Raw genomic sequence first — 23156 nt, forward strand, 5'->3', positions numbered from 1 at the left:
TTCCAATGAGTCAACTCTTTGCATGAGGTGGCCAAAGTACTGGAGTTTCAGCTTCAGCATCATTCCCTCCAAAGAAATTCCAGGGCCGATCTCCAGAATGGACTGGTTGGATCTCCTTGCAGTCCAAGGGACTCTCAAGAGTCTTCTCCAACACCACAGTTCAAAAGCATCAATTCTTCGGCGCTCAGCCTTCTTCACAGTCCAACTCTCACATCCATACATGACCACTGGAAAAACCATAGCCTTGACTAGACGGACCTTAGTCGGCAAAGTAATGTCTCTGCTTTTGAATATGCTATCTAGGTTGGTCATAACTTTTCTTCCAAGGAGTAAGTGTCTTTTAATTTCATGGTTACAATCACCATCTGCAGTGATTTTGGAGCCCAAAAAATAAAGTCTGACACTGTTTCCACTGTTTCCCCATCTATTTCCCATAAAGTGATGGGACCAGATGCCATGATCTTCGTTTGCTGAATGTTGAGCTTTAAGCCAACTTTTTCACTCTCCTCTTTCACTTTCATCAAGAGGCTTTTCAGTTCCTCTTTACTTTCTGCCATAAGGGTGGTGTCATCTGCATATCTGAGGTTATTGATATTTCTCCAGGCAATCTTGATTCCAGCTTGTGCTTCTTCCAGCCCAACGTTTCTCATGCTGTACCCTGCACAGAAGTTAAATAAGCAGGGTGACAATATACAGCCTTGACGTACTCCTTTTCCTATTTGGAACCAGTCTGTTGTTCCATGTCCAGCTCTAACTGTTGCTTCCTGACCTGCATACAGGTTTCTCAAGAGGCAGGTCAGGTGGTCTGATATTCCCATCTCTTTCAGAATTTTCCACAGTTTATTGTGATCCACACAGTCAAAGGCTTTGGCATAGTCAATCAAGCAGAAATAGATGTTTTTCTGGAACTCTCTTGCTTTTTCCATGATCCAGCGGATGTTGGCAATCTGATCTCTGGTTCCTCTGCCTTTGCTAAAACCAGCTTGAACATCAGGAAGTTCACAGTTCACGTATTGCTGAAGCCTAGCTTGGAGAATTTTGAGCATTACTTTACTGGTGTGTGAGATGAGTGCAATTGTGCGGTAGTTTGAGCATTCTTTGGCATTGCCTTTCTTTGGGATTGGAATGAAGACTGACCTTTTCCAGTCCTGTGGCCACTGCTGAATTTTCCAAATTTGCTGGCATACTGAGTGCAGCACTTTCATAGCATTATCTTTCAGGATTTGAAATAGCCCAACTGGAATTCCATCACCTCCACTAGCTTTGTTCCTAGTGATGTTTTCTAAGGCCCACTTGACTTCACATTCCAGGATGTCTGGCTCTAGGTGAGTGATCACACCATCATGATTATCTGGGTCATGAAGCTCTTTTTTGTACAGTTCTGTGTATTCTTGCCACCTCTTCTTAATATCTTCTGCTTCTGTTAGGTCCATACCATTTGTCCTTTATACAGCCCATCTTTGCATGAAATGTTCCCTTGGTATCTCTAATTTTCTTGAAGAGATCTCTAGTCTTTCCCATTCTATTGTTTTCCTCTATTTCTTTGCATTGATCACTGAGGAAGGCTTTCTTATCTCATCTTTCATTTGCCAGCCTTCAAAAATGAACTGAAATAATCCTCACAGTTCTATTTCACTAAAGGTAATAAAACAGTCTTTCCCTGATGCTGAGAAAGATTGAAGGCAGGAGGAGAAGGGGACGACAGAGGATGAGATGGTTGGATGGCATCACCAACTCAATGGACATGAGTTTGAGCAAGCTCCAGGAATTGGTGATGGACAGGGAAGCCTGGAGTACTGCAGTTCATGGGGTCGCAGAGTCAGACACGACTGAGCAACTGAGCTGAACTGAATATATATGGTCTTCCCAGGTGGCGCTAGTGGTAAGGAATTCACCTGCCAATGCTGGCGACACAAGAGACTCAGGTGTTAACGCTGCATTGGGAAGACTCCCTTGAGAAGGTAATGGCAACCCTCTCCAGCATTCTTGCCTGGGAAATCCCATGGACAGAGGAGCCTGGTGGGCTACAGACCACAGGGTCCCAAAGAGTCAGACACAACTAAGCACACACACAATACAGTTCTGAGTGAAAATACAGGAAAATGTCACCTTGTCAAGCAGAAGCTGGTACTGGGCATCCCGGATTCGTCCTTGGTTAGAGAAGAAAAATTTGGAGAAAGGAATCTGAAAGAAAAAACCATTGACTTCAAAGCTGAAATGTAAGCAACTGAGGCATTTACATAGAACTCCAATGATAAAATAATAATGCTTTAAATTTAATTCTAAAATTACCTAACATGTGACGTTACAACAAATGGCTTAGTTGTTTGGATAACAGATGGGAAAAAAATTTAATGAACTAATCTAAGTATTACAAGAAAACAATTGTAAACCTTTGCAAGCCAGAAGTCCCAAAGGAAAAAATAAAAGAGTACAACGTTCTGGTGGCAAAAATAAAAGTATCCTAAACACAAAACTTTTATAGATAACTAAGAAAAAGATCAAACAACCCAACAGAAAAATGGAGATGGGAGAAATAGGCACATCTGTATACTGTTAGGCGGACTGCAAATTAGCCCAACTCTTAGAGAACAGCTGACAGTTGTGGCACGCCGGATTCTAAGATGACCCCAGAGATGTCCAGCTTTCAGTGCACACACACCTTCTGCCAGGTATTCAGACCCTAATCTTAGTGCTGCTGTGAAGGGACTCCACAGAAGTCGGGTCCCAAATCAGCTGACCTTAACAGAGGGAAGATGATCCTCTGTAGGTGTGCAATCACTTGAGCTCATAAAAATGCCTTTTGTGAGGGTTAGAAGCATCAGAGGGATTCAAACGGGGAAGTGAGGGAGATTCTCCACTGCTGGCTTTGAAGACGGAGAAGCTCAATGGCAAGGAGTGTGGGCTGCTTACAGGACACAAGAGTGGCTTCCGGCTGACAACCAGTAAAGAAAACAACCACAGGAACTCAATCAGGCCAATAATCAGAATAAGCTTGGAAGTGGATTCTTCCCCAGAGCCTCCAAGAATACAGCCCAGCTGACACCTTGTGATATCAGCCTTAGAAGGCCCTCAACACTGAACCTGGCCATAGGCTGTCTAATCTGTGGCTTATAGAAAGTGAGCTAACAAATATGTTGTTTGAAGCTGCGAAGTCTGTGGTATTTTTAACACAGCAATAGGAAACTAACAGCAATACCTAAGAAAATTTGAAAAGCTATAACCTGACCTGCCAATTTCACTTTTAGAAATTTATATTACAGATAAACTCCAACAAACACATAAAGATGCAGCTTTTTCTAATAACAATGATGAAGAAAGGAAAAATAGAGGAATAGTTGAATAAATTATGGTGCAATCATGTAACTAAACATTATATGCCTAATTTCAAAAATGCAGTATTAACAGATCTATACCTGATGCTGTGGGAAGACGTCCACAATATATTATTAGTAAAAAGGAAGATACAGACAAAATCTACAGGGTAAACATCATTTGTGTTATAAAAAACAAAATTTTTTTGGCCATGCAGTGCAGCTTGTGGGATCTTAGCTCTCTGACCAGGGACTGAACCCGAGCCCTGGTAGAGAAAGCCAAGTCCTAACCACTGCACTGCCAGAGAGTTTCCCTAAAAAGAAATTTTTGAAATGCCTCCAAAAAAACTAATAAATTTACTGTAGCAACTGGGAACAACCCAAGTGTCTATCAATAAAGGACTATTTCAATCAACTATTGGATACCCACATACAGAAAATACCAAACAAAATAACAAAAAACGAAGAATAATTACATGTAGTGATATGGAATCTTTCCAGGATCTAAATTTTAAAAATATAAACCTGTACAAAAGGTGCATAAAGCATACTACTATTTTTACTAAAAAAAAAAAAAAATGAAGTATATGTGCATATATATTTGCTTATTAAAAAGAACTGTAAACCTATGCAAGAAACTAATAAACATAGTTGCCTATAGAGGGTGGGGGGGAGGGTAGAAGGGAACTGAATGGGAGTGAGAATTATTTGTACATATATCTATATTATTTTGATTTTTGAACCAAAAAAAAAGTGAATTAAAAAACAAAATGTCAGATTATTTATTACCCAAAACACTTGTTGACATAAAGTGAAAGTGAAGGTCGCTTAGTTGTGTCCAGCTTTTTGTGACCCCATGGACTATACAGTCCATGGAATTCTCCATGCCAGAATGCTGGAGTGGATAGCTTTTCCCGTCTCCAGGGGATCTTCCCAACCCAGGGATTGAACTCAGATCTCCCACCTTGCAGGTGGTTTCTTTACCAGCTGAGCCACAAGGGAAGCCCAAGAATACTGGAGTGGGTAGTCTATACCTTCTCCAGCAGATCTTCCTGACCCAGGAATCAAACCGGGGTCTCCTGCATTGCAGGCGGATTCGTTACCAACTGAGCTATGAGGGAAGCAAACAAACTCAATTCAAAGTTCATTTAATAAACCACCATTGCATAAGATCATGTTATTCAGAAAGCAAATTCAAGTGCAGTCACATCCTCATTTCACCTGCTCCCTTCATTTCTGTTAAGCAAACCTGGAAGGGACACCCCAGTTTGTCATTTTGCATCCTGGTTTAGCACTTAAACTGCCTCATTATTCCAAATGTATTCAAGGAGCATGTGTCACCTACCCCGCCCCTAGCCTTTTGTCTTTTTGTCACATAATTTGATAAGATCACTGTCCACACTAAGGGAATCTTTTAGCCTGGAAAAAAATGAAGCTAAGAAGGAGCATTAAGTCTGTACGGTTTGCTTTAAAAAAAAAAAAAGATAAACAATTGTTTTCTCTCTACAAATGACACTAGCATGCATAATTTTTCCATCACTTTGCTCTGTTTTCTTTCTATAATCAGTGTAAATACTTGCACATCTCACTTCTATTTACTAAGGGAGAATTATTTATGAAGAAGTAAACAGCAATTAATAACATTTAATTTTTAAAAATCTCTTCCCCAATACTTCCCTTAATAATTTAAAGAAAGGTGTTGCAAACAACTATTATTTCCAGCCAAAGACCAGAACATGTAACTTCAGGAAAGAAAGTAATAACTAATTGCTAATGATTAAATGGTAATGATACTAGAGAATAATTTGGCAATGTGCATCAAAGCTCTTAAAAATGTATGTATCATTTTTTTCTAGGTATTTTATTTCCAGGAAAAAATCTTAAAATAACTCAGGATGTTACCTCAGAGTTTGATGTAACAGAGAAAATCTCTGAATACAATCTAAATGTACAACAATAGAGGATGGATTAAATAAGTGTCTATTTATATTTGTGCAGATATTAAAACTGATATAGAAATATATTTCAACAGAAAATTGTTCATAAAATTCAGTTCAGTGAAAAATATATGTTATAAAATAGCACTGGCACAATATTATTTTCCTAAAAAAAATGTAAATAGAAAAGTCTGAAGGTACATACTAAAATAAAAAATAGTATTTTATTTCTGGGTAATGGGAACACAAAATTATTTTCCTTTTCTGCATTTTCTAGAATTTCTATAATGAAATACTTGTTTTATTTATCCATTACTTGCATACAAGTGTTACATATATAGTAATTTTGGGATACATGTCTATATTAGTGTATAGATACATATTTGTGTGTGTGCGTACTCAGTTGCTCAGTCAGCCTCTGACTCTTTGTGATCCCATGGACTGTAGCCCACCAGGCTCCTCTGTCCATGGGTTTTCCCAGGCAGGAATACTGGAGTGGATTGCCATTTCCTCCTCCAGGGGATCCTCACAACCCAAGGATCAAACCCATCTCCTGCATTGGCAGGTGGATTCTTTACCACTGAGCCATATGGGAAGCTCAGATATGTATGTAATGCCTATTATATGCGAGGCACTGCACTGCTCTAGGTACAAGGGAAACAGCTATGAACAATACAAAGTCCCTGCTCTCAAAATTTACAGAATTTATGTTCCAGAGGAGCAGAGTAGACAATGACAATAAACTGACAACTGAATAAACAAATAATTGTACTTAATGGTTAGCTCTGCTGCTGCTGCTGCTACTAAGTCGCTTCAGTCGTGTCTGACTCTGTGCGACCCCATAGACGGCAGCCCACCAGGCTCCGCTGTCCCTGGGATTCTCCAGGCAAGAACACTGGAGTGGGTTGCCATTTCCTTCTCCAGTGCATCAAAGTGAAAAGTCAAAGTGAAGTCACTGAGTTGTGTCCAACTCTCAGCGACCCCATGGACTGCAGCATACCAGGCTCCTCCGTCCATGGGATTTTCCAGGCAAGAGTACTAGAGTGGGAGAAAAAAAGAACAGGATATTATTATTGTGTGAGAGGATGCAACTCTAGCTAGAGGGATCAGGAAAGGCCTCTCTGAGGTGACTTTTGGGCTGAGAAGTGATTGATAAAGAGAAAGCACATGAAGAGCATGCCCATAGGATACAGCATGAAACACAAAGGCTCTGACAGAAGTAAATCTGAGTTTGACACACACAAAAGGGGCCGTATGGAAGAGGGCAGGAGGAGGAGGAGAGACTGAAGATGAAGACCAGGTCTGCTACTATAGGCCCCAGGGTCATGGCAAAGAGTTTGGACTGTATTCTAATAAGGAGAGATCGCTGGAGGGTTTTAAGCATGTGAGTGATGTAATCTGAACTATGCTTTAGAAAGATCACTCTGGCTGTGTGTGCACAGTGGACTTTAGGAGCTAAGAGGACAAAAAAAGCTCTTGCAGTAATCCCAAGGCCTAAACTAGGGTGAGAGTGGAAGAGATAGCTAGAAATAGACATGTATTTTGGAAGGACATGTGAAAGAAGTCGTTAACACTGGATGTGGGTTGGGGTGAAAGGAATCCAGGATGACTCTTAGGTTTAAGTATGAGCAAAATGGAGACTTTCTTTTGAATTTATAGATTAAAAACCTTCAATAGACAGAAGAAAGGAATGCACACTTGGTTTTGCCCTCATTCCCTGAATCTCCATTTATTTTCCTTCGGGTTAACATTTTTTACCTTCTAAAAGTTTCTTCTCCCTACAAAATATGACCGCCTTATAGTACGAAGAAATAAATAGAATAAAACCGTTGATAACGTAAAGTATGAAGTATTTATTCCTCTTAAGGGAGCCTTTCTACTCAACTAGGGACACTAGCTAGGTACAGTTGCCTGAAGAAATGATATGGCAGGAACTTAAAAAGAATCACCTACAGTACTTGTGCACAGAGCAGAGATATGCTTATGACTCTGCATGGACCTGGCCATACCCTTATCAAAAGTATTTACTGGAGTACTTCCCTGGTAGCATGGTACATAGGAATCATCTACCAACGCAGGAGACACGGGTTCGATCCCTGGTCTGGGAAGATCCCATATGCTGTGGAACAACTAAGCCCATGCGTCACAACTACTAAGCCCGAGAGCTATAAGCACTGAACCCACACACTCTAAGGCATATGTTCCACAAGAGAAGCCACCGCAGTGAGAAGCCCACGCACTACAATGAAAAGCAGTCCTTGCTCACTGCAGCTAGGGAAAGCCCACACAACAATGAAGACTCAGTGCAACCAAACATACATAATATTTTTTAAAAAGTATTTACTGATTAGCAAGCTATTTCAGATCCTGAAAGATGATGCTATGAAAGTGCTGCACTCAGTATGCCAGCAAATTTGGAAAACTCAGCAGTGGCCACAGGACTGGAAAAGGTCAGTCTTCATTCCAATCCCAAAGAAAGGCAATGCCAAAGAATGCTCAAACTACCGCACAACTGCACTTATCTCACATGCTAGTAAAGTAACGCTCAAAATTCTCCAAGCCAGGCTTCAGCAATACATGAACTGTGAACTTCCTGATGTTCAAGCTGGTTTATAGAAAAGGCAGAGGAACCAGAGATCAAATTGCCAACATCCGCTGGGTCATGGAAAAAGCAAGAGTTCCAGAAAAACATCTACTTCTGCTTTATTGACTATGCCAAAGCCTTTGACTGTGTGAATCACAATAAACTGTGGAAAATTCTGAAAGAGATGGGAATACCAAACCACCTGACCTGCCTCTTGAGAAATCTGTATGCAGGTCAAGAGCAACAGTTAGAACTGGACATAGAACAACAGACTGGTTCCAAATAGGAAAAGGAGTACGTCAAGGCTGTATATTGTCACCCTGCTTATTTAACTTCTATACAGAGTACATGATGAGAAACGCTGGACTAGAAGAAACACAAGCTGAAATCAAGATTGCCTGGAGAAATATCAATAACCTCAGATATACAGATGACACCACCCTTATGGCAGAAAGTAAAGAGGAACTAAACAGCCTCTTGATGAAGGTGAAAGAGGAGAGTGAAAAAGCTGGCTTAAAGTTCAACATTCAGAAAACAAAGATCATGGCATCTGGTCCCATCACTTCATGGGAGATAGATGGGGAAACAGTGGAAACAGTGCCAGACTTTATTTTTTTGGGCTCCAAAATCACTGCAGATGGTGACTGCAGCCATGAAATTAAAAGATGCTTACTCCTTGGAAGAAAAGTTGTGACCAACCTAGATGGCATATTCAAAAGCAGAGATATTACTTTGCGGACTAAGGTCCATCTAGTCAAGGCTACAGTTTTTCCTGTGGTCATGTATGGATGTGAGAGTTGGACTGTGAAGAAGGCTGAGCGCCGAAGAATTGATGTTTTTGAACTGTGGTGTTGGAGAAGACTCTTGAGAGTCCCTTGGACTGCAAGGAGATCCAACCAGTCCATTCTGAAGGAGATCAGCCCTGGGAAGGAATTCTTTGGAAGGAATGACGCTAAAGCTGAAACTCCCATACTTTGGCCACCTCATGCAAAGAGTTGACTCATTGGAAAAGACTCTGATGCTGGGAGGGACTGGGGGTAGCAGGAGAAGGGGACGACAGAGGATGAGATGGCTGGATGGCATCACTGACTCAATGGACGTGAGTCTGAGTGATCTCCGGGAGATGGTGATGGACAGGGAGGCCTGGCATGCTGCGATTCATGGGGTCGCAAAGAGTCGGACACGACTGAGCGACTGAACTGAACTGAAGCGAACATTTATATTAATGAAAGAAAAAGATCAATTATGTAAATCTTGCCTTTAGGTCCTCTTCCTTCTTTCCCTTCCCATAGTCCAAGAGGAATTAATAAGAAAACTACAATGTAACCATGACCAAAAGACCTCTTTTTCATACAAGAAAAGACTTGTGCTGTTGTTACCTTGACCTCCTGCCAGTAGGGCCCTCCACGGGTGAACATGAAGTAACTGTACATCTGATCCTTCCTCTGGATTATATCTGTGTCCTCCCTGATATTCACCATCCAAGGTCGACCATCTCCACGGACACGGAGATAGAGAGTGTTGAACTGGGACCAATCGTAAGATCTCTTCATTTCAAAAGGGCCCTAAGGTACAGAAAAGAATGTTAATTTCACCTCATTTTCCACTATTAGCAAAATGTGAGTCACCATCACCTTTTACAGCATCAAAAGGATCAACAAGCCATTTTCCTGCCTTTTTCTGCTTTCTACCACTTTATGAAGGCAGATAAATCTGATGACTCTTATTTTAGCACAAAATACTGACCTAGTTAAATGTTTCTAAGTTAATGTTCAAGGCATGATTTGCACAGGACAATGTTTACATGGGATAGACACGTGTGTCACTGAATAGAAATGAATTACTGCACGTATTTTCTTTCCCTGGGTCTAGAGAGCAATGGCTTCTGAGTGGGCCATTTTACTGAAACTGCCTCCCCTTAAATCAGAAAACTATGAAACACCTCAAGTTGTGTTTTTGTTGTTGGCCACATAGCATGAGGGACCTTAGTTCACTGACTAGGGATCGGAACCTGTGCCCCTGCAGTAGAAGCACAGAGTCCTAATTACTGGACTGTCAGGGAATTCTAGACCTCAATTTTTAAAACCAATATTATTTTAACAGCTACCATCCATTGAAAATATACATTAACCACTTGGCATGCATAATTTAATCTTCACAATAGCCCTATGAAATAGAGGAGCTATCATTGTTTTCCATTTTATAGATGAATCAACTGAGCACTCAACGCATAACTGGTAGATCCAGTGCTGTTTAACTCCAAAATCTATGTTCTTAGAAACTACCTAAATGGTCTCTCTTTGAAAGCAGAATGTAGTATTAGTTTCCAAAGGTATTTGTTACTTTAGAGCTCATCTGATTTCAATAATACCAATGCTCAGATATGAACTCTTACTTACTAGCCAAACAATTTTAGACAAACTACAGAATCTCCCCAAGCCTGTTTCCTCATCTGTAAAAGTGAGATGGTTATACCTTACAAGATTGATGTCGGGAATAAAAGAGATAATGTATATAATTAGCACAAGAACTGGCAGGGTACATTTACCAATGTTATCAACTATTTTCATTATTCCACAGGTTATCACAGAATTATTTTCTACTGTGGACTGACCAAATCCATTCTGTGGATTTTCAAGGCCTGAAATAAAATCTTCCATGCACCTTTGTTACTGCTGAAAGGACACTTTCCTTTCTTCTTCAGGATTATCTTGAGAGAGGGTCTAATACTATTCCTACCATTTGCTTTTCTACCATAACCAAGCAAACAACCAATGGTTGTGGCCACTACCGGGCACAGGAGCCTGTCCAGAGCAGCCCTGAAACAACCACTGATCAGCAAATTTGCAAAAAGCAACAGGCTGGTGGTGAGACAAAGGAGCTGACCTAAGCAGCTTTGGAAAATGGTGTTCTGACTGGAAACCAGAAGACTAACGACAAATACTATACATAAGCATTGTATGCTAGTTGGTAAAGATGATTCTCACAGGGTTATGGGTTGTAAATTTTGAAACGGCTTTCCATGTAGGGTTGAATTAATAAGTAAATGTATGGTAAATGGTGGGAGACAGGTTTCACACCATTACAGACAGAAGTTATCAACACACAAGAGGGAGGAGACTAGAGTAAATCATGTGGTACTGGATTAGAGTCAAAGCATCAGTATGAACTCATACTTAGCTTAGTATATATAGTTACAGACGTGTTTCCACAAGCTGATATGCAAATATATATTTCCTAGCTGTGTCCACCGAGAGGTCCTAAATATAGTGTCAAAACAGATCTTGGTTTCTAATACCATTTAAAAATAAATGAGGGCTTCTTTGAGAAATGGCTAATTCTAGGGTTGGCACTTTCACTTTCAAGCATTGGAGAAGGAAATGGCAACCCACTCCAGTGTTTTTGCCTGGAGAATCCCAGGGATGGCAAAGCCTGGTGGGCTGCTGTCTATGGGGTCGCACAGAGTCGGACACAACTGAAATGACTTAGCAGTAGCAGCAGGGTTGGAACAGAGAAAAATACGAAATGAGCTATGGCATCTTACAGTGCCAAAAAGTGCTCAAAAAAACAAAAGGATGGTGGCAAGTCAAAGGGACAGGTATAATCTGAAAGAGCTCCCAGTGGCCAAAGCTGGAACAATTTGAAGAACAAAATAAATAACACGGTATTGGATCATAACCCAAAGTGTAAGTCCATTCTAAATGACTGAATACATAAATAAATGTGGGAGAAGAAAAAAAACCTTCCTTTGTGAAGAATTGAAATCTCAAATAATTTATGAAAATACTACCCCTTCCAGGATATAGAACTTAATCCCATACCCTACCCCACGCCTTGAATGTAGGGTACACTTAGTGACTTGTTTCCAAAGAACAGAATATGAAAAGAGGGGGGGGGTGGGGTAAGTACTTAACAATGGTACTTAACAATGGAGTAACCTAGCAAACACTACTCTGACCAGGTGACCAACATTAACACATCAGTGATGAGTCAGGTTGCTAGGATATACCCCGATATGATGGGAAGTGTACTTCAACTCTATGTTCTCAGCTTCCCTGGTGGCTCAGAGGTTATCCTCTTCCTTCAATGCGGGAGACCTGGGTTCAATCCCTGGGTCAGGAAGATCCTCTGGAGAAGGAAATGGTAACCCACTCCAGTATTCTTGCCTGGAGAATTCCATGGACGAAGAAGCCTGGTAGGCTACTGTCCATGGGGTCGCAAAGAGTCGGACACGACTGAGCGACTTATTTTTCCTAAAATCTAGAACCTCAGTCTAACCAGGGGGTAAAAAATCAAAAAATTCCAAATTGAGGATCATTCTACAAAATAGCTGACCTCAAATCCTCAAGAAAAAAAAGGAAAGACTAAGAAACTGTCACAGAAATAGTTTACTTGAAAAAAAATCCACAGGCTGGCCCTACTTTCCACTCTAAGGAACACCAAGCCATCAGAGGGTCTGTGGGCTATGTCAGAGGAGATGCAAAACTCCCCAGATTACCATTTAAATGTCTACCCTCCTCAGGGCTCCTCAAACAGAGGTATGCCTCATCCTGGCCAATAGATGTCCAGAAACATGTAGCCTCTCTTCAGGAACCGCTTTCCCTTCATGCTTATGAAACTTTACACTTGTGCCCAGTGGTTATTTACCCCCATACACAAGATGAGACACCAGGTGTTGTCATTTACAGAAATAAAACCTGTCTGCTACAGCTCGTGCTACAATGAAGTCCACCTCAGTTCACCAGAAAACTGCAGCTCCTGAATTTCACGTACCCTTGGAATCTTGGATACCATAGCACAGTACCCACTTCGGCCACTTTCCCCATCCTGGGGCGCCTCAGAGCTCAGAGTTCCATACAGCAGCGCACTTTGGTTATTCTTGCCCATTTTCAGGAACACTTCACTTCTGCCACCAATCGCTTTATCAGAAGTTACTGTCCACTTATCCAAATCTTCTTTGCTACGGAATTGCCAGACGACCTTGGCTTGTTCCATCAAGACCTCATGCAGAGGGCGGCCTTCAGGCCCTATCCAATATTTCACAATATCATCCTTCAAACGCCTAAAATGGTCCTTCATTTCTTCTTTAATTGCTTTATCAAAACTAATTTCAGGCTTGTCCTCAGGAGAAGTTATTTCCAAAGCAACTTCTCTCTGGTGACGTTCTTCCAAACTCCCTTTAGTCTTCCTCTGAGAGGAGGCCTTGCCAGGAGCAGCCACCGGTTTCTGAAAACTACTGGCAAAGCGAGTCCCCCAAAATGGACAAGAAGCAACTCTTGGCTTCGGACATTTTCTGAGAATACAAGTGCCATTCAACAATTTATGAACCAAAGCCATGATAAAAAAAAAATAAAAATGTGAATTTTTCCCAGGGCTACCAGGGAAAGAAGTTTCAGCAAATAGCCCAATTCCACCTATAATAAAAGAGACAGTGAAGAGTTACTAGTGTACCAATGAATACATCATAATTTCATATTCAACACAGATCATGTACTGTGAAATTCATTAAGTTATTTTCTAATTCTATAAATATTTACTATGAGCAGAAAAAGGTTTACACTGTATATAATGTATCCCACTGCTTTGCGAAAACAGGCCAAGATGAACAGAAACACAACCTCCTTCATGGAGTTAATGATCAGCCCCCAAATAATTCAAGAGTGTGCTTCAAAAGGTAGTGTCAACTTTAAAGAAAATTTTTATGCTACATTTTAAAAGAAATAATTGGTTCCTAAAATAAAATACTCAACTAATTCACTCCAAGATTGAGGCTAACTGACATTTTAGCGCTAAGATTACAGTCTGCATGTGGAGTCAGAAGTCTGCACAGCTAGAACTGTTTATCCTCAAAGCAAAAACTCTCAAAGAAGTTGATCTTCTTTTCCTTGAAGCTGGCCTTCATTTCCTTGGGAGAAAGGCTGTGATAATACCTCCCCTACCTACCTTGAGGGATTCTTCTGTTGATCAGATGGATTGATGGCTATAATAGGGTTCTCTGATCCAGTTAAGTCTGACAAGATCCCCAAGATTCTTCACGTCTAATAAGCTACTAGTTTTGACTATCAGTCACTACTTGAGGTCCTCAAAGATAGGACCTAAACCATAGTAGCAATAATACCATTACATTTAAATGCCATTCTTAATATTTTCAAACCACCCTGACAAATATTATCTCATTTAATCCACACAAGCCTCCTATAAGACAGTCAGGTAGATATTTCCTTTCAGAAGGAAATAGACACCAACAGGTGAAGTAACCTGCCCAAGATTACAACGCTAATCAGTATGGAAGCAAGCACTAGAACCCTGGCCTTAAATGTTCCCATTTGACACTGCTGGCTCTCTACATGTAAAACATTAGTTATATAACTTCTATGTCTATACTGAAGTAACAACTTTGCTCTTGCAAAAACATTTAATGATTCCTGGCAGGCAGTGCTCCAAGAACCAGGAAGGCAAAATAGGAAGGCTACCAATCCCCTCTCCTACTTATTCCGGCTACCCTGAAAATGAAATAAAATATGCAATGCTAATTTCATCATCTTTCTCTCACCAGAGAGGAGAGAGAAGAAACAAAAAACAAAAAATCACCCACTAGTAAGAATACAGTACTGAGAAACAAGATGGAATGCTGAGAACTTTAAAAGCTTCAAAAATGCCCCAAATCCAACAACTCAGCTCACCTGCCTCAGCTGCTTAAGAGTCTACATCAAAATGGACCCAGACCCCTCTATCTACAAAACAGGACTGGTCACCTTTCTAGACTGCCCCTCCTCCCTCACTCCCTACATCAGGTGGTTCATGACCTCATCTCTCCTAAGCCACTGCATTCCAGACGTGCACCCCTACCTCCAATCTACCCCACTACTCTCAGCATCTACAGAGGGCCTAAAACACAAAACTGATTCTTTATCTTCTCAGACTAAAATTCTTCAGAGGCTCTCATGGTCTTCAGAATAAGACTCAACTTCCTTCACAGGGTCAGTGAGACTCCTCCAGATCTAGCCTCTGCTCATCTTTCCGATATTGCCTCTAATCACACCCTACTCTGCTCTAATCACAGCGAACACCTGTGTTCCACAAACTGCCACCCAGCACTCCCTGTCTAGGCATCATGTCTTAGCAGATTGCTGTTCCTAGGCCAGAAATGCCCTCTACTGATTTCTGCTGGCTAATTTATCCTTTGAGACTCAGCTCAGACATCCGTCACCTCCTCAAAGAACCCTTAATTACTCAACTCCACCAAGACCTTTCGATGTGGTCTCACCGCATACTAGGCTTAAGCTTTCTCCCGCTACCATTTATTGCCAGTTCCCTTGTCAGTCTCCCTGCCAGACTGAAAGTGTCTTAAAGGGAGAGACCATCTTTACCGCAGTACTTTCAACTCCCAGGATGGTGCCAGACATGCGGCAGGCCTATAATATTTGTCAAACAGATAATATTTCCACATTTATCCACCAACACTACCACTAGGTCTTGGTTCAGGGTTTTAGTGATTATTCCCAGAACTATTGAAATTCCCCTAACAAAGGGCTTCTTGGGCTTCCCTGGTATTCCAGTGGTTAAGAACTCACCTTGCAATGCAAAGCACACCAGTTTGATACCTGGTCCGGGAAGATCCCAAATGCAGCAAGGCAGCTAAGCCCCTACGCCACAACTACTGAGCCCACGTGCTGCAACTACTGAAGCCCTCTTGCCTAGAGCTCATACTCTGCAACAAGAGAAGCCACCACATGAGAAGCCACCACATGAGAAGCCACCACACACCACAACAAAGAGTAGCCCTGGCTCGCCACAACTAGAGAAAGTCCACACACGGCAACGAAGACCCACCACAGCCAAAAAATGGATAAAAAAATTTTTTTAAAAAGGGGGGAGAGGCTTCTCAAACTTTAAAGTGCCTTGAATTTTATGGGAATTTTGTTAAAGTGCAGATCCTGATTTAGTGAGCACAGGATGGGGCCTGATATTCTGTATTTCTAACAAGTCCCCAGGTAATTGCTGGTGCAGAGAACACCTTTTAGGATTTAGTAAAGTCCTAACTCTTCTCTGACTCTGACCTCCTCCTTCTCTGCCAATCCAACCTTTGACTGGCAACAAAGGGGATTTTTCTAAATATGATGGCCCTCCCCTTATTCAGCAATTCTGTCCAGAAATTAAAACTCCTAAAATGGTACACAAGGCCCTTCAAAATGCACCCAATTCCTTGGTCTCACTTCTCACTTTCATGGGCAATACCCTCAGCTCTTAACTACAATCATGTCTGATACACAAAAACACATCACTCAAAAATTACAAAAGTGACCAAACATTCTACTATCCTGGCTAATACAAGTGCCTGCCATACCTGACCAGTCATAGCATTAGCCTCATTCTAGATACATAAGCTTCTTTCCTAATCATAGAATTACTTCCATCTCTCGACTACTTTCCCCAAAATCATATAACAGAAACCTAAGTCCAACAATAAGTCCCTTCTAACACCCTTTAAATGAGATGCCCCATGGCTTTATGTATTCTCTTCCACTATAGTAAGCCCAACTTGTTCAGCTATAAAGATGTTCCTGGTGGCTTCTGAATGGAGGGCACTGACACTGCTCTCCCTCCGTATTCTCATGAGAACCTGTGCATACATCTCACAGCCCTTACATACTATTAGAATCTTGCTTTTATCTGTCTACCTCAGTAGCCTGGCTTTAATCTTGGACTATGGCTTGAACCTAACTGATGCTCAAATGTCTGCTAAAATAAATGAACATCTTGTAAACGGTACGTTTTCACATGGACAAAAAGTAGAAGGGAACCAGGAGAAATAACCACAGTTGATCTCACGTCCTGGAATCACAGGTAATACCTCTACATATACAGAAATTTGGGAAATAAATGATAAGCCTTTAAAATGGAATCTGTACAATCATAAACACGAATTCTCATGAATACCATGCTTATGTTACACTAGTGAGTGGCAAATGAGGAGTATATACAAAAAATGCATATACACTAACATTACAAGTATAAAAATGTATGGACAAAAAAGATTTGGGGGCAAAGAAGAAAAAGACTTAGAATAGTGTGTAGGACAACGGGACTGTAAGTAATATTATTCACTATTTTTCAACCTATCAATAGTGTTACTACTTCTCTAATAATATAACTTTAATTGAAGTGTTTTGTTTCATTCTATTACCGATAAACATAAAGTCAAAATCATTAACTGGATGATCTCCAGATGAAGTTGCTGAGTTTTCCTGACAGTGTAACCTAAGCGGCTAAAAGAGAGGAGTATTAGCGAAGTTTGTGTACCCAAAGCTTACGAAATGCCAGAAACCGTTCTGAGTGCATTGATATTTTCACAACGATGAGAAAGGTACTATAATTATTCCAAATGCAGAGACAAACAAATGGAGGTTCCAAAATTAAATCACCCGAGGTCATACAACTAGTAAGTGGCCAGAGTTACTCTAGTAACCCCAGAATTATTCTAGTAACCCCAGAGTCCCAGTGTTTAGTCGGGGAGCGATCGTGACCGTGCCACAGCCCCCTTACCCTTCACCTGCTAGGGCCGTGTCACTCTCACAAGCTCCCGACACGCCAACTCCAAGCAGGCGCTCACTTGCCTCCCCTGCCGGCGCCTCAGAGTGACTTCCGCTCGACTCCCCGCTTTTCCAGACCGGGTACTCCACTTTTCCTGTGCGGGGGCCATCTGTTTTTCCTGTCCTGAGTAAAACCAAGCCTGATGACTCTAGAGTTCCGGTTGGGTGCAGATGGGGGAAAGAGTAATAATCTCAGAGCTCTATGAACTGAGGGGTTTTTTTGGTCGGCTATATTCCCAAAGGCTTCCCCACCCCGATCGCCAACCGCCAGATTTTTTCTGCCCTGTGTGAGAAAGTGGGGAGAATTTAGAGAAGATTTTCGCCTCTCCTTCCGGCATCCCACCTTCAGGCTGCAAACTCCATCCCGTGTCTTTCAAATAGGACCCAGATATTGCCAACATCCTTCGCACCTAAGGATCCAGGGTTCACTCGCGCTCCATCCCCGCAGCCGCCCAAGAGAGGCCCACGGCCTCAGAGGATTGGTTCTGTGAATTGCCCCCGCGGAATCTTTGGAGACCCACCACAAACTTGGACAGCAAACCATCCTACCCGCCCTTTCCCAATCTGGCCCCGTGGGGTCGCCCACTCTGCAGAGTTTCGATTGTATCCTGTGCACTTTCAACACCGAATCTTGATTATAATTATTCATTCACTTCTCACTTCCTCTGCCACGCTGTGAGCTCTCGGATCCAGAAGATGTTCTTCTGTTCTCAGCACCTAGCAAAACGCCAGCAGGAATGAAGCACTCAGCCTACCTGACTTTGAATGAAAAGTAGGGCACTTAAACACGTATTCCAGGGTCCAAGACCTCGCCAAGTACAGCTGCCTTTTCAAAGTTTCCTCCATCTCTCTTTTTTCACACCATCACCTCTTCCTTCTTTAAATTCTGCTTTGACTTCTCTAGCCTGTACACTTACCTGATTCTGGTTCTCCTACCTTCTTGAACCTTTTCTAGCTTCCTACTTTACTGACTCTTCTTTCTCCTCCCACAACCTTAAATGCAGGTTGTCTCCAAAACCTAGCCTTCGGCCTTCCTCTTTTCTTCTTCTCCTTTTTTTCCCCCTCTCCTTCCTCTTTTCTAGCTTATATATGAGTTATCTACAGACAGTCGGATAATTTCTTCCCCTGAACGCCAACATATATTTCCAATTTCTTGACAACAGGTTCAGCTGCAGGATATACCACTAGCATCTCAAATGTGATTTGTTGAAAACAGAAAATATCACACTTACCCATTTGAACTCTTCTCTTCCTTTCTGTTTCTGTAAATGCCCACATCCTTCTAAGCTGAAAATTCTTGGCTATCCTTGGCTTCTCTCCTTGAAACCTCTCACTGACCCTAAATCCTCTTTGTTTTGTTGCTCTCTTTTGATCTTTCACTCTTGTTTTCCAAATCCAGTGAAACCCCAATAGTTATTGCCCTATGAAATTTACATTCAGTCTGCTGATTGCCTTACTCTGAACACAATGGTTTGTCTAATTTCATTTAAAAATCACCCAGAGATAAACACAAAATTCCTTTGGCCTCCAAACATGCCACTCATCAATTCTAAGCCCTCCATAATCTCCTACTCCATCTATACTACTCATACTTATCCTCAATTTCTTATCTGTATGGTCAGGACATTCAAGATGGCTGTTTTGCTTTCTGTACAGCCCCATGGGGGCTTGATTCACTGACTTGACTATCCAGTCTCTTAAGTATAGGATTAATTAGTCCCTCGGAACTGAGGAGACCACCTGACATCAACTCCCCCTTTTATAAATGGTAGGCTTTTTCTCCCTGCCACCAAGTATGGAAGATCGCTGTGTTCTATTTGCAGCCCTCAGTAGGGTGTTGTTCCAGGACCTTTTGCTTCAGATCACCTATCCAATAAATCCTTGATGTTTCTGTCCCTGTTTCCAGGCTGTTTCATGCGTTTGGAGGTTGGGCCTATGGGATGTGGCCCAACACCATCCCAGGTGGTATCTACCTAAACCACACTCATTTCTCCTCATAAGAGAGTTTATACTTTCTCAGCTTGATGTTCCTCTCTTCCGCATCCCGTTCATTTGATCACAAGTATTTACACAACTTCCCCATTCCCACCTTCCCCCAACCCCCCAGCTTCAGCTGACTGATCTAGTGGTAGAAAGCTGGCCAGTACTGGGTCAGTCAGTTAGTCCTAGGGACTTTCTGAACTAACGTTGGAAAAGAGACCTTCTGACCCCAGGTGATGCTGGTGCAGGAGCTCCTGAGTGACCTTCTAGTACTGTGAAGAAAACTGGTTTATGGAAACAGAAAATAATATCAAGATGCTAAGAGGGACAGAAATGGAAGGATAAAAGATGATCCAGTCAGCATTTATACTGATAGTTCTAGTTGCTGAGGCTGGGCTGCATGGCTTTTCCTTGACTTCCAAGTATAAACTCGTTTACCTAAACTTATCTGGGTTGGGTTTCTTGCCACCAATAGATCTTAACTGATACATAGAATCTACCTACTAAGAACATGCCTTAAAAAAAAAAAGAACAGACCTTAAATTCCATTTTCTCCTTAAAAATTTGCCCTAATGCCTCCATCTCATAATGACTATTTTCCTTCTGACACCCTATATTTATTCTTTTTTCTGTAACACTGGCACTTACTTGTGTTCAAGTGAAAACTAGATTACAAACATGACTAAACTGCTTTTTCATTGTTTTATATATACAAGACTTTTCAACAGAGGATAAAACCCTGGAAGGTAATGACTTTTGTCATATACTTTAAAATATATATATTCTACAGTAACCTGCACAAATTTAGATTAAGTTGGCACTAACTCAAGAGGCCAAAAGACAAATTTCATGAAAACCTTTAAGAAGAGCTATAATGACACAGGCAGAAGGATATTGTAATAGAGCAAATGGCAAATATGATTCAGCAATTTCACTTCTTGATTGAGTCCCTTCAGAGTTTAAGGAGGATCCAGGACATAATGATTTCAGAAAAGGTTATCTTGTGGGAGTTTGAGGTCATGGTGTTGCTACAGATCCAGGGTTCATTCTTGGCTTTGCTAACTCAGGAACCTGAGTTTATCTGTTTCATGACAAGCAACTTCATGGAAGGAGAAATGACAAACCAAACTGTCCATCTGTTAATTGACAACAGAAAATGGGCATGGTTTGAAACCCAAGATCACCTAGCCAGGACATTCCCTTCTAGTGGGAAAGCCCACTTCCAGGCCATGAGGAGAGTCACATAATTAGAAAGAACAGGCAGTGCCCAAGCAGATTGTTCAATAAACATGTATTGTCTAATCTTCTTTTGGAGATATTTATATCTGCTGTGCTAAGACCAGATATTTTTATGATGGCACTTTAATAAATATATGAACAGAAACATGTTCTTTTTCAGTAGCTCTTGTCTTTTTAAAATTTTTTTAATTTTTGTTTTTGGCTATGCTGGGTCTTCACTGCAACCCACGGGCTTTCTCTAGTTGTGGTACTTGAGCTTCTCTGGTTGTGGAGCACAGGTTCTCTAGTTGCAGCATCCAGGCTTAGTTGCCCCATGGCAAGTGGGATCTTAGTTCCCCAAGTGGGGATAGAACCCTTGTCCCCTATGTTGAAAGGGAAATTCTTAATGTGTCTCTTGTCTTAGTTGACTCCAGGTAGGTAAACCCCAATCTACGCTCCACCAATATATAAGCAGCAACAATATCTTCAGACTGAGGTGATTTTATCCCCCTCTACAATTGTAATCACAATTCAAGTGGCTCTGTCACAGTCCCTCCCGGATGTGGATTTGCGAAACACCTGCTCTGTCAGGCCACAATATTATATATCTTCTCAACCTGAGGAGCAAACAAATTTTTTTCACTTGCCAGGGTACAAGACTTGGACAGATTTAATAGCTTTTGTTTCTGACTGGCATTTCTTAACTGGTCCTCTTTTCTGGTGCTGAGCCCTTAAGGGGGAAACTACTCATGGTTTCCTGGTATTTGTTCTTCCTCTATTTCATTAAAGTTTATATTTCCCAGTCTCCTCTGCAGCTACCAGTGGAAATAAAAATGTTGTTATAGCAGCTGAGAGCTTTCCTTTAAAAACAGTTGACAGGTGAGACAGGTGTCTTCTCCCTCCTTCCCCTTTGCTTTCATATTACTGCTTAGAACCTGTCATGACAGGACTCCACCCTGGACCGTGAGGGTGAGGGCCACCTCTCATAGAAGTCAGAAGTAGTCTGGGACCTCGAGGACTTTGTGAATCACAGTAGCCAAAACAGCCCCAAACTGCCTATACTTGAACTCTAACATCAAAAATAAGCTTCCCCTACCCCACCTATTTAACCCTGGTATTTAGAGTTTATCACCCAAGGTGACTCTAATCCTAAATAATATATCCCATTTTTTACCACTATCTGTAAGTGTATAGCTTGACCAGCTTTGGGTCACACTTCCTTCTTAGTAAAAATAACACATCTAGATAACTAATAAGGACCTACTGTATAGCATGGAGAAGGCAATGGCACTCCACTCCAGTACTCTTGCCTAGAAAATCCCATGGACGGAGGAGCCTGGTAGGCTGCAGTCCATGGGGTCACGAAAAGTCGGACACAACTGAGCAACTTCACTTTCAGTTTTCACTTTCATGCATTGGAGAAGGAAATGGCAACCCACTCCAGTGCTCTTGCCTGGAGAATCCCAGGGACGGTGGAGCCTGATGGGCTGCCGTCTATGGGGTTGCACAGAGTCGGACACGACTGAAGCGACTTAGCAGTAGCAGTATAGCATGGGGAACGCTACTTAATACTCTCTAATGGCCTATAATGGGAAAAGAATCTAAAAAGGAGTAAGACATATATTTTGTATAACAGATTCTCTTTGCTGTACACCTGAAACTAATGAAAAATGTAAATCAATTAAACCACAATAAAATTCTTTTCAAACACACACACATCCAGGTATACCCAACAGGAAAAACAGACAAACAGGCAGAGACTTCCTAAACTCACTGAACTTTCTGTAATGTTGGAAATGTCCTCTATCAGCGCTCTCCAATGTGGTAGTGCCTAACCAGATGTGTCTGTTAAATACTTGAAATGAGGGATTGAATTTTTAATTTTATTTCTTTGAATTAAGTTTAAATAGTCGCACGTGGCTAGTGGCTACCACAGTGGCCGGTGTAGTCCTAGATAATGGTGTAAGAACTCTGAATTACTCCTGAATCTGTCAGCATGTGAAAGTCAGAGGTTAACAAACATGAAATGGAAAATAACTGAAGTATAAATTTTGGCACAGATTAAAATCATCGAAAGAGTCAGGTAATACTGACTCAGATGGTTTTAACCAGTAGAGCATTATTGTGCATTTCTTCTCCCTCATCCCCTAAATGTGGGCTTCCTTAAGATTTAGAGTTTAAAGCTTTTATCCCCCTTTGAGGTTTTATCCACTTCTACTACTTCACTGTAACCTCATTAAACAATCTGCTGTATATTCCCACATAGGATTACTTCTTTCATTTTCAAATAAAGCCACCTGTTTTAGCGTCACCTGCCTCCTAATGATGTGAGAGGTGACTTTCTGGGTGTACATGCCTGTGTAAGAGTACCTGGAGGGAACTGCTTCCAAGCAGCACAAGAATGCCGAGGATCACCTGATATGATAAGGGTCACCCAATGTGCAGGACATGAACTCAGAATAGCAAGTTTCCCTCATCAGAATTCAGGTACCTACTGGAACATGAGAATGTATTCCATCCAAGGAGCAGA

At 41.5% G+C, this 23156-nt stretch overlaps 1 protein-coding gene across 6 annotated transcripts in view; it reads right to left on the reverse strand.

Moving 5' to 3' along the window:
- NDUFAF1 (NADH:ubiquinone oxidoreductase complex assembly factor 1) overlaps positions 1-18490 on the reverse strand; it is a 30469-nt gene extending 11979 nt beyond the window's left edge. The window contains exons 1-4 of one of the 6 annotated variants that reach the window (XM_069596052.1): positions 17389-17541; positions 12609-13249; positions 9215-9400; positions 2110-2184 (exon numbers count right to left, since the gene is read on the reverse strand). In XM_069596052.1, coding sequence (XP_069452153.1) covers positions 2110-2184; positions 9215-9400; positions 12609-13172 — 825 coding nt within the window. In that variant the 5' untranslated portion in view covers positions 13173-13249; positions 17389-17541. Of the gene's footprint in view, positions 1-2109; positions 2185-9214; positions 9401-12608; positions 13250-17381; positions 17712-18183 lie in introns of those variants that run through there. The other 5 variants (XM_069596053.1, XM_069596054.1, XM_069596051.1 and 2 more) reach the window with 5 other exon arrangements.
- Positions 18491-23156: the final 4666 nt, after the last annotated feature.

The sequence above is a fragment of the Ovis canadensis genome, chromosome 7 (genome assembly GCF_042477335.2).
Source record: "Ovis canadensis isolate MfBH-ARS-UI-01 breed Bighorn chromosome 7, ARS-UI_OviCan_v2, whole genome shotgun sequence".
Classification (NCBI taxonomy): Eukaryota; Metazoa; Chordata; class Mammalia; order Artiodactyla; family Bovidae; genus Ovis; species Ovis canadensis.